At 41.5% G+C, this 17175-nt stretch overlaps 2 protein-coding genes across 3 annotated transcripts; both read right to left on the reverse strand.

Moving 5' to 3' along the window:
- Positions 1-3255: 3255 nt before the first annotated feature.
- On the reverse strand, positions 3256-8441 carry LOC110946601 (ubiquitin-conjugating enzyme E2 variant 1-like). 2 transcript variants are annotated; one of them, XM_022188122.2, is made up of 4 exons: positions 8357-8441; positions 7227-7375; positions 6673-6798; positions 3256-4438 (listed from the first exon to the last, which is right to left on the reverse strand). In XM_022188122.2, exons 1-4 carry the CDS (start codon positions 8376-8378, stop codon positions 4292-4294), a joined length of 444 nt encoding a protein of 147 aa, XP_022043814.1. In that variant the 5' UTR covers positions 8379-8441; the 3' UTR covers positions 3256-4291. The 2 variants fall into 2 exon arrangements, with proteins under 2 accessions (XP_022043814.1, XP_022043806.1); XM_022188114.2 differs by lacking the exon at positions 8357-8441 and adding an exon at positions 7805-7898.
- Positions 8442-8990: 549 nt separating this feature from the next.
- On the reverse strand, positions 8991-16155 carry peds1 (plasmanylethanolamine desaturase 1). Its single transcript, XM_022188106.2, has 6 exons — positions 15952-16155; positions 14914-15033; positions 14719-14810; positions 14385-14529; positions 12738-12950; positions 8991-12597 (listed from the first exon to the last, which is right to left on the reverse strand). The coding sequence occupies exons 1-6, from the start codon at positions 16085-16087 to the stop codon at positions 12476-12478; spliced, it is 828 nt and encodes a 275-aa protein (XP_022043798.1). The 5' UTR covers positions 16088-16155; the 3' UTR covers positions 8991-12475.
- Between the last annotated feature and the right edge of the window lie 1020 nt (positions 16156-17175).

Genomic DNA, 17175 nt, shown 5'->3' on the forward strand with positions numbered 1-17175 from the left:
CATCATCAAACATTTTTTTGAGCACTGATATTTTAGTTTGACCTGCGACTGTTTGTTTTCTATTTGTTACCTCCTTATATGCATACAAAAAAATCATCCATCTATTCACTCATTCATTATTCCATCCTCACCATCGTCATCTGTAGGAAATGTTGTCGAAACGGTTTTCTGCTCCACATCGGATGTTCTGAGCCAACGTTGTCACCTTCACTGTCATGTTTTCAGAAGCAATGACAACTTATATCCAAGAGGCCAAAAGCCGACTTCACGCTGACATCATAATCTTCTTTCCGTTATTCAGCACCATAACTCAGAAACAAAAGGGGAGATTGTGAGCATACTTCACATTTCATTGGACGTTGAATTGACAGGGCTAACCTTCAAACTGTGGGGATTGTATGACTCTTCTGTGCTGTAATGTTGAAGGTGTGTGTGAAGCATCGACAGTTTAAGAATTAGTTTGCAGTAGATGCCATTTTTACTCATCAAGGAGAGTGATAACTGATATGTGGAATCCATATTTGCAATTAAAATTGAAATTTTTGTTTGTTAAAATGTCATTTCAGTCCATCTTGATGTATTGTCATGAATGTCAGCTTACCATGTTTATGTTTTTCATGGGTTTATATAAAACCTTTCACCATTTAACCTTCAGTGAGGCTGTTACTGTGTGACGTTGCTTGAGTCCACAGACAGAGGCAGCTGCATTAGAGCCACAGTAGCACATTTTCAAATTCATTTATTTTTTTTAATCAGGAATCACTTTCAGAAAGCAAAAGTACGGATAATCAGAAAAACGCTAAATACTCGATCGGATAATCAACCAGGTTGCATCATCTTCTGTCATGGCTACAACATCTTCTATTAGATTTAGATTTATTGGGCAACCATGTGAATTTACACACTTCAGTGTAATATACCAGTCTGGACAGGCATGGATGTAACTGCAGCTTCACTGGTTGGTAGAGACAAACTGGGGTAGTTATTCGAGTTTGTCGATGCTTTTAACTATTAATGGTTTGTTTTGAACCTTTGTGTAGTAGTTTGTTGACTATCTGGACTGCATTTGATTGAAAAAGTATCACTGCAGTTCCTTAACAGCAGCCCTTTTTGGGTATAGCAAAAAAGTTGCTATGGGTTTTTTTGTGTGTGTGTATGTATTGGATAAATAACCACTTGTATTAGTGTGTTGCGACCGCTTTACTGAACCCTCCATGTCTTATTTCAGGAAATTAACTGAACATCTTAAAAGCCTCTGTTGGCCCCTCATATTTGTCTTGGGATTCCTTGAAAATTCTAAACTCCCAGCTTGGGAATGTAAAATCTGAAACATCTTAACTGCATATTGGTGATCATTAACATCATGCTTCAGAATTTCTCTGCTGCAGAAGTGAATAGTGGTAAAAGAGAATGAATTTTAGACTTCAAGTACACTCATCAGGTTCAACTTAAAGCTTTTTCTGTTAGTTGTGTCAAGCATAATCAGTACTATTAATGTGAATTAAACCAACATCATAAACTAGCTGCAGATTGAACATTTAAGTTGGTATATTATCTGGATGTCTTCAAAGTGGACTCTTCATCTCCAAACAGAAACTTCTGTGCTGTGATGCCTGTTAGTGCTAAAATAGGAGTAAAACCTTGTGGGCATTTTGGGAAATCAACTTAATTGGTATCGAATTAGAGAGTTTAAGGGTTGTTTGCTTCTCTGAGCCAAATTGCCCACTTATCATATGTTTATAGTATTTATGCTAAACTAATCTAAGCAAATGCTAGCTTTAGTTTTTAATATCCACATGTTGCATTGATCTTCTCCAGAATGTTCCCAAAATGTCGACTCATTGCAGTCAGCTTGTCCATATTGGACCCAAAATGTGAGCAAGAGGTGGCAAAATGTGTGAGTGTAAGTGGATTCTGTGTGATGAATAATGGAGTAAGAGGCTGATTATGTGGGCCTGTTCAGATTCATCCATCCATCCTCTGTACACCGCTTTATCCTCACTAGGGTCGCAGGGGGTGCTGGAGCCTATCCCAGCTGACTCGGGCGAAGGCAGGGGACACCCTGGACAGGTCACCAGTCTGTCGCAGGGCTCACACATTCACACCTACGGGCAATTTAGAGTTATCAATTAACCTCAGCATATTTTTGGACTGTGGGAGGAAGCCGGAGTACCCGGAGAAAACCCACGCATGTACAGGGAGAACATGCAAACTCCATGCAGAAAGATCCCAGGCCCACCCCGGGGTTTGAACCACGGATCTTCTTGCAGCAAGGCTAACCACTACTCCACTGTGCAGCCTCTGTTCGGATCCAGTGTGGATTAAATGGGTATGGGTCTGAAACTTGCAAGACTATCAGGGACCAGGCAAAGATCTGAGCGAGGATCTTGGTAAATGGTTGTATTTATATAGCGCTTTTATCCAAAGTGCTTTACATGATACGTCACATTCACACACTGATGGCAGAAGCTGCCATGCAAGGCACTAACCACGACCCATCAGGAGCAATTAGGGGTGAGGTGTCTTGCTCAGGGACACCTCAACATGAGCTCGACGGGCCAAGGATCGAACCGGCAACCTTCCAGTTACAAGACGGCCACTCTACCCACTGAGCCCCCCATTATAATGGATGATACTGGCTTGTTTTATGGTCACTTGTAGGAGGTGCATAATATTATAGCTTCTAGCTACTTACTGATTAATTATTCTGTTTCTATATGACTTCTGCTCCATCTGCTAGGGTCACTAAAGAGCAGCAGTTATTTAAATCACCATGCAAGTCATAGAAGGCTGGTTCCTCTTATCAACACGTGAGCTCCTGTAATAACTTAAAACAGCATGGGACTCTGTCATGCACTTCTGTCTTTACAATCATGGAAGATTATTATTGATATTTGTATTTATGCATGTGTGCGATTCAACACTAATTCACTTCAATAAAGAGACCTAAATGTATGCAGCAGTGTATAGAAATTGGCTGGATGAATCAAACTGTGGCGTCACAATGTCAGACTTTACTAACTTCAACTAAAGAAGCCTGGGGATAAAACCTTTCCGCTGTAATATTAGAGCCACTTATCTGTTTTGACAGGACTAACCCTAGTAAAATGTATATCAAGTGCTATATTTTTTACATTTCTGCTCACATAAGTGGAAAAAAGGGAGCTCTCCTGAAAGCCACGGTGTAGTTGACACACTGCAGGACCTGTAACCCATGAGCACTGACATGTAGTGATCTACAACAACACAAATGCATGAAAAGCATGAATTTAGATTTATGGAGGAAGAGGAGAAAGCAAAACAGTCTGATCACATGAAGTAGCAAAGACAGTTTCACAACTCAGATAACTGCTCTGAATGTACACAGGACCAAAAGAGGTAGCTGATTTCACTTCTATGTTCAAGCACAGTTTAACTGCAGACCTACAGTAGATATGCACACTATACTACTATGAAGATTAGATATAGTGGTATAGATACACAATGTTCACTTTGGATAAATCGTACACAAGAAGAAAAAACAAAGCCGTATGACAGAGACACCCTCTTGTTGAACAGCAGTCATGCGTTTACCACGAGACTGCTTGGGGGGGAAAGAAATGATTCTGTGCAAGCTTATGTCAACACACTGAAGAAAATGTTTCATTTAGCCACATGATAAGAAATGCTCATTGACAAATTAAACGTGTTATGCGTAATAAGTTTTGTCGGCACACCCTGATGGATGATTATCTCCTAACTTGGAGAGACCACTGATTCGGTGAGCTATGAGAAAATTACGTACAGTGGCCGTTTTTAACGATACAAAAAGGCAACACACAAAAGAGGTACACTCAATAAGATTATTTATGTTATTGTACAATCTGCATTTTTAACAAATAATAATAAAAAAGATTAGTAAGATGTACAGTATTCGAATGATCGTGTCTGATGTGGACTGGCGACTCCAGTCCACCCAGAGCTCCAGTGATGGGAGAGGGAAGGGGCCTGGAATGACTTTCATGACTGCTCAATAAGTGTGTGTGAATGCAGAGTGTGTGTGTGCGTGTGTGCGTGCGTGCATGTGTGACTGCATGTATTTGCTGTTGTGTTCTTCAGTCTTCTGCCGTCTGTGTGTGTGTGTGTGTGTGAATGTGTGTGTGAGTGTGTGTCTGCGCTCAGCGAAGGTGTTGGCGGGAGGTGGAATGCCACATGGCAGAGGACGGGGGATAAAGGGATGAAAGCAAAAACAGAGGGAGACAGAGGGTGGGGGAATGAGGAGGAAAAAGATGGAGGCAAAAGTAGCAGGGGCTCAGTTGGTGTAGATCTGGCCCTCTGGTGGCTGAGGAAGCTTCATGTTTTCCTTGCAGGTCATGAGCCGTCGCAGCTCCAGCAGCACCATCCGGATACTGTAGCAGTTCTGCCACTTGGCCAGCGCATTCACCGCATGCATGTCAACCTGCAGAGCGGAGAGACAGCAGGGATGTGACGCTACGCCCTGTGACGCTCATAAACCCCTCACTGATCAACAGAAAAACACCTGAATGAACAACAGTTAGCCCTACTCTATAAAATTAGAACAAAAATGGCATATCACAGACAACACAAACATACAGATAAAGCACTACAATGCACACCCAGGAAACAAACTGCATGCAAAACAGATGACGGGAAGGCAGCAGAGAAGCAGCTGTTCGATTGGTTATGAGCCACGGTTTCAGCTGATCGGTAAAATAATGGTGTGTATCGAGTTCTCCATTCCTGTGTTCTGCTACAGAAAATGCTGACTGACTGAAAGCACTTCTTTAAATAGGAATGATGCAGTCTCCTCTAGCGGTGCCTCTGGTAACCTGAGTGTTTGTCTTCAGCATGATAAAGAGGGGCAGTATTATTGTTTAATATTAGCAAAACCATCACCTTCCTAAAATAATGGCTTTTTTCTAACTTATCTCCTTGTGATGCTGGCCACCTCTGGTAAAAATCGCCTTAATCCTCAACTGAACAGATCATGTGATTCTACCCCTGTAGTATAATGGCCTAGGTCAAGGTTCAGTTTTTTGGGTTTTCTGAAAAGCCTGAAAAAATAACTTGGGCCATTACTTTTGTCCAGCTCAAAAGTCTAGGTTTACTTCAATTTGGCAGCTATGACAGTTAATAGAATTCTGATCTTGATCTTTAAGACTGGGTGTCCACCAAAGCATATTTTGCCAGCTGAAAACGCCCAGCTGGTTTTAGAGGTACAGCGTTTTTTTTCCCAGCAGAGACGCTCTGGTTGCTATGATACAGAATATGTGCGTAAGTAATGTGTTGGAAGTACCGATCAACTGGCTGACTCAGCTGACTGCTGCTTACCTGGTAAACCTGCAGCAAACTAAATGTTCCTTCGAATACCGTTTTTAAACTTTGCTCTTTGGGCCGTGTCCAAGTGATTTTTGTTGAGTCCTTGGAATATTATCGCTGCTGCTCTAAACTACCTCAATATTCACTCTATGTTATTTATATTGTGTATTTGTAAATAGGGATTGTTTGCAATACCTTTAAGATTTTTAAGACTTTTATCTTGCACCGTCTTGTTTGCACTGAAAAGGAGAAGCTCTCCAATCTCGTTGTACACTGTATAATGGCAATAAAGCACATTCTGTTGATATTGTGGCAGTCAGGCAGTGTCATCTAGCACATATGTGGATACTTTGAGAGAAGCAGTATTAACTTTCCTCCATTGTTGTTTAGCAGAATGTGACAGTTTGATGGTGTGGTGTAAGTCCCACCCCTCCTCCACTGTGATTTGTCAGTGACTGTTCATCTTTGGGCAGCACTTGACCCAAAGTCGAACATTTTTCAACTGTGAACAACCAGGAAAAAAATAATAATCACAAAGCATTCACCTCCTTGTCAAGCTGCTGGCACTTTCTCCAAAGTGTAAATACGTAGCACTCCCATCGCAAACAGTTGGAAAAAAAACTCAAGGCCTCAAGAAAAATCACTTGGACACGGCCCAAAGAATTAAGTTTAAAGTGGCTTCATTGTAGATTTGTTAGCCTATTCACGCCTGACTTTAGTTATCCTCAACCTCCCCCATGTAACTGCTTTTAAACTGATTTACTGTTGCCTAAGTTTGAAGTGTGTTTAAAGCTTTCCTCTATACATTGTGTTGCAAAATGGAGGGCAATAACAACCTTGCCACATTTGAAAAACTAAAGGAAGAATCTACTCGTGACAAAATGGTAAAAAAATGGCCTGTTTTCTACTGCGCTTTTGTGCTGTCAGATTGGCCTTACGGGCATACAGTTTTGGCTACAATTTGAGAGATATCTATCCAAAAACAGCTCGTTAACATGGATCTGATACGGTTTCTTGGTTCCCATTCAAGTTAGGACAATCGGTCCTATTACTATATTTTTTTAGGAAAAAGAAATGTCTTTTAAAAATCTGCATGGGGAAACCCTAAACTGTCTAAATTAAAATGTGACAGTCTTGAATGCTTTTCCACGTGTCGCTCTAAACTAACAATGATCTAAGCAGAATGCACAAACTCCCAAGTGCTCTACAACACAAGATCACGAGCCACATGCTGTTCTTTCTAAAAGTCCTATAGCCTGCATGGTATAAACACACATGTTGACAGCTGAGGCATGCAAATCTGAGTAACTAGGCTAAAACAACAACAACAACAGGCCCAGAAGATTTACATACCACCCCGTTGGAGGTGTGCACGCCATTCAAGTTTATCTTCGTCACAAATCTGACAAACGGGGGGGACTCTGGGTATCCTGGCCCACATTCAACTTTCAGATTGTACATCCTGTTTTCATAGCTTGTCTGTAAATGCAGAAAGTTAGAGAGAGATGAGAGGACAGCACATTACAACTCAGCAAATGCACACAACTGTCAACATATTCCCAACACCATGTGGAATGTATGGCAGAAAACACCCTACAAACAAAGGTATAACGCTTAAAATGTGACTGTTTGTACCCAGTTGCAAAGAAACTCTAGATATGCTTTGCATCTGCCTTCAGGTTTAGTTTAACTCGCTAAAGCTTCACTCTCAGTAGTATTCAGCTAGCTGAAAGTTAGTGCTTCTGTGTCTTCCTTTTCATTTCATGTCTGAGTGGTATGATGACAGAATACATGCCAGGTCAAACCCAGATCTTTGTGCTACATAACAATCCGGTAGCCTCTCTGGCTTTGCCCCTTGAATGCTTGCTGCCCTGCTCACAAGGAGGTGCTAAAATGGTACCACTAACCCTTGGAGGGCCGAGGATCACCCCTCTCCATCGTGTTAAGGTCATGTCATCATCATCCTCCAGACCCCAGCTCACTGTTCCATCTCCCACACCCTTCTGACCTTCCTCCAGCTCTTCCAGGAGCCGGAAATTGCGAGGAACTTTAACGCCTGTTTGTGGACAAACACAGCACACAACAAGGCTATCATGTACACACATTCAACACACAGCATCCAGCTCAACACAGTTATCAATTTAAAAACGCTTCTGCTGGAGCAATGACTTGCAGTTACAAAGGCATGACTCAGACACAACCAGACAGGAAATTAAGGAACGCCTCAGCTGAACAGCTTTCATCATGGCAGGTGTTATTCGTGTCCTCTCACTTAGCATCTGGTTTCGACGATGCTGCATCATTTGGCCTCTGCAGTGAGACAAGGTGGGACTGCACTGTTCACTGAGACACCCAACAAACGGTCTCACTGCCAGCTGGTGCAGCAGTTTAACTCCTGATCACCTTCATCTCCAGAGGACCGCTTGAACTCACTACGGATCATGTTTTCTTGATTAGCTGCGACTCGGGATGTCTGAAAACGTACCGTCATTGTTGACGCTAAACAGCCTTGCAGGAAGGCTGAATGCGGATGATCCGACATTTATTGATGACATTAACGCAGCCCTACCGACCCGGTTTGTGACACGTCCGTTTTCAACGTCACTGAATAATCCAATGTCGCAATTAAGCTAGCGTCCCCGTTAGGGTGGCGGTGTTGTAGTCCACTAGCGTCAGACACCTAATTTACAACAAGTTTATGAAAGCTAATAAGCTGCACCTGCCTTATACATGTGAATAACCCATGATAAATGATTACACGCCTATTAAACAGCATGATGTTCCTTCATCAGCAGTCATGCTGCATCTCGTTGTCCTTTCATCTAACTTAACTTGCGCTAGCTTAGCTAGTAGCATCGCTTCCTATTCATTCTCCTTAGCAGCTGCAGCTTTAGCGTAGCTTGTGTGTTCTCACACAGCGGGCTCCTTAGTAGATAATCGACCTCGTTATTAAACCCAGCTGCTACATATGAAAAGTCATTGAGCCGATTATTCAACGACAGACTCTCGTTGTGATTATTATGTCTCAGTCATTTACCTGATCCGGCGGCGACCGCCATCTTGTCGCTACACAGCGGGAGCGCGCACGTACATTTGCCATTGTGGCCAGCGGTGCGTGCGCGAGCAAGAGACGCAAAGTATTCCTTTGTTGCGCCTACAAACATTATTTATGCGACTATTTGAGACTGAACTGAGGAAAACTCAGTGCTGCAGGAAAACTGAACTGTTCAATTGAGTCAACAATGAGGGGAGACTGATTACAAGTCAACTTAATGTGATTTTATTTGAAATACACAAATGTAATTACTCATATTTCTATAGTAATTCTCGGCTGTGAAGTGAAAGGTGTGTGAGAAGTATGGATGAATTCTACATATTAAGTGATAAAGGTTGTAAACCTGACTTTCCAACGAGTCCCAGTTCATTGTTTTTCATTTAATTATTAAATAGGGCTTTTTCATAGCAGTCATGTGGACTTATCATGGTAGTAAATGAGTGTAACTAATAACATTAAACCCTTTAATCACTTTTATTATTTACATATGTGTTTTTCTCTATCAGAATGACCTCCAGCTGAGATAAAAGTCCGATAAGGCAGGTAGTCTAGGAGAAGAGTAAAAATTCAAACTGTATATACCTGCAATAGCTTAAAGAAAGAAAAACACATAGAAAATTGTTTATTAGTTTATTTATAAATACAGTTTAATATATACACTGTAAGTCTCCCAAATGGAAGACAACAAAAAGGCATCAAGGTATTATTCTGATATCTAAAACTCCATCACCACCGATGTACATAACCAATAACAACATCCATATGGGTCTTGCCTCAGAACAACTGAGAGTCAAATGAAGGGCAATTTAAAGTCATCAATAAACTGCTTTCCCACATCATTGGCAAGATTTACAGAGAATCAATCAAGGAGGGGATAAGGCAATTCAATAAACAGTCCAAGGATCATTACAAGAGTGATTCCAACACAGCATGTCAAACATACCAACAACAACTGCCCACCCCGCTTAATAATGTGTTCATTTGCTTTGACTAAAATTGTTTCCAGTGGGAAAATATTTAATTAACCACACACTGTCACAAAATACCCTTCAAATCCACTGATGAAAGCTCATTGTCTCTAAGCAGAAAAACCAAACACAGCTCAATCACAAAGTCTACCTTAATAACAAGAGGCCAAGTTAACTGTACTGATTCATGGCTACAATAGAACAGATAATGCATACAAAATCATTTCACTACTTTGGCCAACAAAATTTGATGTAAATGAGTGATTTAAACAACTTTTGTAGATTAACTAAGAGCCTTAACTTTACCAGAAATTTATATTGAACTACTTGAATCACTCTAACCACAATCCTGAGATCATCTGGAGAATAAGAATAAAGTTTATGCATGTTAGGTGTTAAACTCATCAACAGACTTCCCACCATGAGCCATAAATAGCAGTTGTAGAAAGTCGTTCTCAAAAATGATTAGAATTTGGTTTCCTTTTGAGCTCATCATATGTTTTTAATGCAAAGTTGTCCATTTTGCCGATCTCCAAACTGATAATGGCGTATCATGTCCAGTGTTTCCATCCATTACCTTTAGCTATTATCCTATTTTGCTGATTTACAAAAGCACAAAAAATCCTTAAAGTTGTCAATACCTTTAAAAGATCACAAAAAGCAATTTACTGAAGCACCGCAACGTCCAGCAGAGTCAAAATTCTCATTTAGAAAGCTGTCTGCCAAAATTCTAATTTTTCCATTGACTGCAGTTTCATGGGGCACAAACAACATTTTGCCTAATACTGATCACGAAGAACTACGGGAGTAGAACTTACGCAGGCCTTACACTTTGATGCTGTCACATGTAACGCCATCCATTTACCAGCAGAAATTATACTACCAAGTGCACACAAAAACTGCTTCTCACAATACTCTACAAGCACTATGCAGTCTGCAGTGTACTCCTGCTGTTGACCTATGGTGAATAATTCTTTATAATCAAGTATGAAGGATTCAAAAACTGGAAAAATTACATAACATGAAGCATAACATTGGCTGTAAAATTCACTATTACTATCATTAAACTGTCTACTTTGACTAGAACACCAGGAGCTTAACAAGTAAGCCCTTAATCTGGTCAACAGTAAGGTTAGATTCTCCCATTTTAATCTGAAATTCTTGGCCAGGATTTCCTTGGAATGAAGATAACATTTTGGTGGTTGAAACCTGGGGCCATTTGGTCAAAGTTTGGGGTCACTGTTTTTGAAAGCAGTACAATTAATTCATCAATCCTCCCTATTTAGTGTCTGCTTTACACAAACTCAAAGGAAAGCTGGTGACCCAGTGTATTGCTTGCACAAGCCGACATGCTATATGCATGCATTCTTACGTCTGCCTAAGTGACATCTTAATTAGCAAAAGTAATTTTATCATGCAGATTAAGTAGCTAAATTTTGGAAGTTGTTTTCCAACCAAGAAACTATGTGTAAACTATTAGAAAAAGAAAGGCATTTTGACCTAATCTAATGAGTTAAGACGTATAGTTAAGGGCCTCTTATGTCACTGCATAGTTATTTGCTGTACAATACATTTACAAATTATTGACTAAAGCATTTAAAAAAAAACTTCCAACCAACTAATCTCATCAATAGGAGTGAAGAAATTCCTGGATCGTCAGCCTTCACTGAAGCCCTTGAAACATCACCAAGTCAGTATGTCACAGTTACCGAGAAGGTGACCGGTGACGACATTGCTCATCGGGAATGTTACGCTCTGAATCTGACACTTCCTTCCTATAATACAAAAGACGCAAGAAGCGAAGACAGTGTTACACACAGCTGGCACATAGCTCTGGGGTATCTGTGTCTGATTAACACAAACCCCAGAATGACAGAATTACAAGAGCAGCACAACAAAGTGCTGCAAAGAAAAGAAAAGAAACACAAGTACTGCATCTGCGGTGTGTAAGGCAGCTTGACAAAATCGCATGCGCCTCTTTCCTACAAAATCGAGTCATATAATAACAAAGTGCTTTTTTTTTTGTTTGCTTTTACAGAGGACACATGATCACCTTTAAAGACTACTCATTAGGGCCAGACTAACCCAGCAGACACAGCAGGTAAATAAATGTATGTTTTGTTAGATTTTCTGAAGGCCGAACATCAATGCAGGTACACAGATCAAATTATTTAGCTTGAAGATTACTTGATTTCTGTGTCTGTACTATCATCAGTGATTGAATTGTTAATGGCCAAACCACATCTGGAAAATGCCAAATTCCAAATTAAAATGCCAGTTTAGCATCTGACAGTAATTGAAGCTGACTGGACTCCTTTTCTGTCACATTAGTCAGCCCCTCAGATCCATGATTAAACATTTCAATATTTCCGCATTTTAGAAACAACGCTGGGAATTTGTTAGTACTCTGAAAGATTTTTGTGCATTGTCATCAGCTCTCCTTTAAAAAAAAAAGGCATCTAAAGTATGTAGCTGAACCTAAATATCCAAGACGACAAAAAAATGTAACAGTAATCGATCAACGTGTTCTTCAGCTATCAACATTGGTAAAACATCCAGAAATCTTTTTATCACCTCAGTCCTACTACTTACCATGGCCTAAATCCAATTTTATGACTTGCACACCATGTAGACCCTTGACAAGGTGGAGATATAACAACTGATGAACAAAAAATAAGGCTGTGCTAAATATAATGCGACTGATCAACTCTTCCAAATGAACAGTTGTGGCTCTGGAGGAGGAAAAAAAGCGAGTGTTCATTCTTTCAAGTATTATTTCTTTCAGACTGTTTGAATTCTCTGACGCGGGGGTAATCGTTTAATCTCCTCAGAAGGTGTATATGACCGCATCTTCTACGCGAAAGCCTTAAAAAAAGTGATGAGTTGTGTTAGATATACAAAGGATATATTGCAATCTGAGGAGATTATCTCCGTGAGTGAGTTATGAAAAATCCCATTACCAACAAAGCCCTCCTTTTGAAAAACAGAAAAAATGTGCAAGACTTAAAGCTATGGCATCAGAAACTGTTAGTTTTTCTCTCTATGGATTACAGTTTAAGTGAGGCAAAAAAGGGGATGAGAAGCATGGACGGAGCCAGCGTCTTCTGAGGTAGGGTGCAGTTAGCCTGCAGCGTTACTTGACTTTTTTAGCCCATTTCAGGTCGTCCGCTCTGGGCTTCTCTCCCGTCACACCCTGGATTAGGTCCTCCAGGTTCCTCCAAAAACCCAGTTTCTCCAGAGGGTAGTTCAGCCAACCTGGAGAGAGATGGAGAGGGAGAGAAAAAAAAAAGCTTAATGTCAAATCTGCTCGGCTCACATCCCACAAACTGTGAGGTTTCATCTTCAAAAGACTATGTATTTTTATCTGCAGTCTCCCTGAGGAAATAAAGACGGACCTGTAGTGATGCAGAAGTACGTCTCATGAGGCGAGACGTGATGGATGCGGTGGTGCTTGCGGGGCATTATGATGTGGCAGTCCTGCAGGAACACGACCCAACGAGGCAGGCCAAAGTACGTGTGCGACCACTTGTGAATCTGGTTGGTGAGGGTCACAAAGATGGCCAGTGCAAACAAGTAGCAGTACCAGGGGTAGATATGGTAAATCTCCGCTGCAGTCAAAAGAGCACAGAAAGTTAGCTGTATATTTGTTTTTGTAGGATTAGTTAGAAACAGGTAAAGACAATGGAATTCTTCCCATATTTATTTTATGAGGCAGATGTGTAGGAGAGAGACGAGCATAAATTATAGTTTCACACCGGCTCCCACACACTGTCCACTTGGTTTGGTACAAAGAGAAGCCATCTTGTAAAGAGAGGAGCTGTAACTCTGCAGCTAATTAACATACTCCACATATTACACATGAATTACAAAACACTCCACTGGATGACAACTTGCAGTAACAAATTCACAGTTTGTTCCTTTGTTCAGTTCATTGCACTAAAGTTGGCCTGCTGCAGCTGTTTTTTTGTGCAACTAGTTGCTAATGGTTAAAAGTCATTACAGCATTAGCTCGGCTTAACGCCAATAACATGTCAGCAACATCTCTGTTGAAGTGACATTACTTTTTAACTGTGTCTTCTGCTACTTCATCTTCTAAAAAACACAATCTTATTTTATCTACAGATTGTGGCTACAATACATTTTGATATTTTACTTTAACTGCCACTTGTTGCTTCGCTTGCCGAAATTGCTCCAGTTTGGTGAGCTGGCTTGTATAGTTTCTTTGTCAGCGATAAGTTTGCTTTGGACATGGTAGTAGTCTTGCAGCTAGCCTTAGCATTTAGAGGGATTTGGAGTTTATAGGTATAGTTTCTTTGTCCCTTTTTAGCAGTTGGCACTAGGTATTCAGCATCTTGCACTAGCTAACTGGTAGCATCAACACTTGTCACAACCTGGAGCGTCTCCTAAACGGGCCTGGGTCAGTTGAACGTGGCAGTGCTGTTTGGATTGTGTAGGAGCAGTGTGAACTGGCACTAGTGAGGGTGAATCTGGGACGCAAGAGTTCACCGCCTAGCCTCCTGGAGGTGCTGAGGGACTAAATAGGTGAAACGCCATTGAAGGGAGATTTGAACCTGATGACACCCAGAGATGTGTTAGGAATCACTGCTCACTGGTGTGCATAGTGATGGGTCAGGGATCCTAGGTCCTTCATTGAGCGCCCATCCTTTTGTTTGGAGCACAAGTGTCTTGTATTTAAACTAAACATTATAAGGAGGCTAACGGTCTTACAGTGTTATCAGAAAAAAATGTGCATAAAATAAGTTAATCTTATTTTCACAAACAGGAAATAACAATCACTAATATATCCCAAAATTGATTTACATAGCATGGGTAACAACCAGAGATGTGAATGTTTAAAGTCTTTGAAAGGAGAAAAAAAACTGGACATGCAGGTTGCGTAATTATGTTGATTAACCTGCAATTGCAATGATTAAATACACAGTTTAGGCAGATAACAGTAAACGTAGTAAAGACGGAAGGTAAGGAAAAAAACTGGTTAGATTACATTGCGGCATTTTCCTTTTTGTCGATATAAAACTCACCTGGCGAGAGGGTGACAAAGTTGAAGGCCATGTTTGCTAGAGGGATGATGGTCAGCATGCAGTTGTCACCGTTGGTTTCGATGAAGTCGTGACGGGTGATGGCTGTGGGGTCGATGTGGTGCTCTCTGAACGGACGTATAAAGGCCTGCGCCACAGATCAGGCAGAACATTTCATTAGAGAAAATGTCCACCAGTCCATGAGCTGTACAGGGTTTATAATGCACAGGGCTGTGGTGGTCTGGAAGCCTGGACTAGCCAATCAGCCAATTAACTACCGCACCATCATCACAGAAAATGTTCACTTTCACTGGACGCTAGTTTTGGAAAACCATACCTTTCCGAAAATGGGTAGATCCACTGATCCCCACGTGTCAGCCCCCCAGTGAACAAGTCCTGACGCAAAGTCTGCTGTGAGTATACCTGCCGCTGAAAATGAATTTGTGAAGTAGCACAGAAAGCTAATAAGAAATCCTAAAGACACTGACAACACATTATGACGCCGTTACATCACTTTTGATTCAGCTCTTACCGATGCCCAGCAGAATGCTCCACAAATGTCCCAGATGGAAATTGGCGAGGAGGTGCATGAAATTGAAGGCCATGAGAGAGAAGCAGAGGATGACACTTATCCATTCTTGACATCTTTTGCCTTAAAGAGAAAAACATGAACATGAGGATATATCTGGGAACATGACTTTGCTGATAAGATCGTCTCTAGTCCAGTCCACATCATCTGACCTCCAAGGGTCATCATACAGTCCAAAATAAAATGTCCAAAGGTTGATAAACTACTCAGCAAACTATTTCTGAGATGCTCCTGTACAGCTGTAAAACTCCGGGTGTCTTCATTCCTCTGTGGTTTGACCGATACCCGAGTGTGTTGAGCAGCTGGGCCTGAAATACCTGTCCACCCCCTTACAACTCAAAGAGGGTTGTAAAAGTCTGAGCTCCATACAGTCACAGCAGTCATGTGCAGATCCCAGTTAGCTCCCAGCTTCACGAGGAGCTCAAAAGGCATCAAGTATTTACAAAGTAGGCGTGAAGGCCACTCACTTTGTGGATTCAAGTTCAAATGGCCTGAATGTTGGGAGATCTCTGAACAATTTAGAGCATTAGTTTCTGGCCGTGCATTGCTCTCGGAGTTGCAGTGTACAGCTGACTAGCAACAACAACCCTGTTATGAAAGGTCACAGCAGCTCCGTGGCCAAATGAGGCTTCTGAGCCTAAAGCAGAGGCTGCAGATTCTTGTAACCCCTGCCCGATGCTCGAAATGTCAAAGCGCCACGGCGACTCAAACACAAATTCAACCATTCTCACATGATTCCTATTGTGTAACTAGAGCATTGTGATTCTAACAAACCCACAACTGATGCTGATTGTTCGCTGTCATTCAGTGTTCGCAGCTGAAGTCGATCTGGCGCTCTTGTTTGTTAATTTAGTAGTTTTTCTTCTCATTTAGTTTCTTGGTTACTAAATAACGGCAGTCGTTATGTCACACCACTCATGGACACTTGAACCGGGTAGAACGAACCCGTATAACACGGAGCTGCTGAGAGGATCGACTCACCTGGCGAGTACAAATTGGCCAGTTCTCGGGCACCGGCGTGTTGTGAACCCCATCTGGCCGCACCCCGGCCTGGTCCCTGCGGCTCTGGGCTTTGTGTTTCTACTCCACACCCGTTCTCGTTAACCATACTCGCCATTTCTCCTCTATGGGCCCGGCCCCTTCAATCTCTCTACTCTCAGTCAGGAACCAACGGAATCATCAACTTCTCAGCCCACAGTCAGCGTAGCGTTTTTGACCAATCAGGTGCAAGTCGGTGAGCGTAGCCACCAATCCCCGCACGGGGAAACGTTCCACAGACAGCGCGTTGACCAATGGGAAGGCGGGGTTGCGAAGGGGGAAAGACCGCATTTCCTGACCCCACCCGTCCTGTCTGGTGCCCGTTCTGCTCTCAGCCCTCTGCTGGAGGTACAGTAGATTGGAGACGCTTCAAAACCGGAACAGGTGTTACAGCGACATCTGTCACCCGTGTGAATTTGTGACCCTTCGCCACTGGAAAAGGCTGCTAACGTAAGGTGAGGCGTCAACGGCTTAACGCCAATAACATAGTGAAAAAAAACAACAACACGATTTTCTACAACTTAAAGAAGGAGAAAGAAATGACAAATTATTGACAGTACAAACTCAAATTTTGGTTCATAAGAAACTAAACACACCTTTCTTCAACACTTTAAAGTCTTTCTGCTACAGTCGTATTTCTGTTGCTAATTGCGGCCAAGTAATGTGTGCTAATGTTAGTAAGCAACAGCTTTGCAGAGGTGACATTAGCAAACAGTTCGCAGCTATATCTTCTGTTACACTCGTAGACTGTCGAAAAAAGATTATCTTCTTTTATATAAAGTCTATGTCAGTGCTACATGTTTACATGTTTATCCAAGTGGTCACTTGTTGCTTCACTTGCTGAAAATACTCCACTATAAGTATGCTAGCAGTTCTACAGTGTGATCAGAAAACCTGTAAATAATACAAATATAGCCAAGTCAGTTTTATTTGTATAACACATTTTATTCACTGGTAGAGTCTGTGTGCTTTACAATAAACACAGAAATACTTTAACAGATAAGATATGAAACACATAGCTATTTAACTATTATTATTCATACTTCCATACAGCACACATGGGGAAACATTGAGTTCAATAGTTACTTCTACCTTCACACATGGATTACAACAGATACACACACATATACACGCTGCACTGTGACAGCACATCCTACACCTTCAACA

This window comes from Acanthochromis polyacanthus, chromosome 6 (assembly GCF_021347895.1).
Source record: "Acanthochromis polyacanthus isolate Apoly-LR-REF ecotype Palm Island chromosome 6, KAUST_Apoly_ChrSc, whole genome shotgun sequence".
Lineage (NCBI taxonomy): Eukaryota > Metazoa > Chordata > Actinopteri > Pomacentridae > Acanthochromis > Acanthochromis polyacanthus.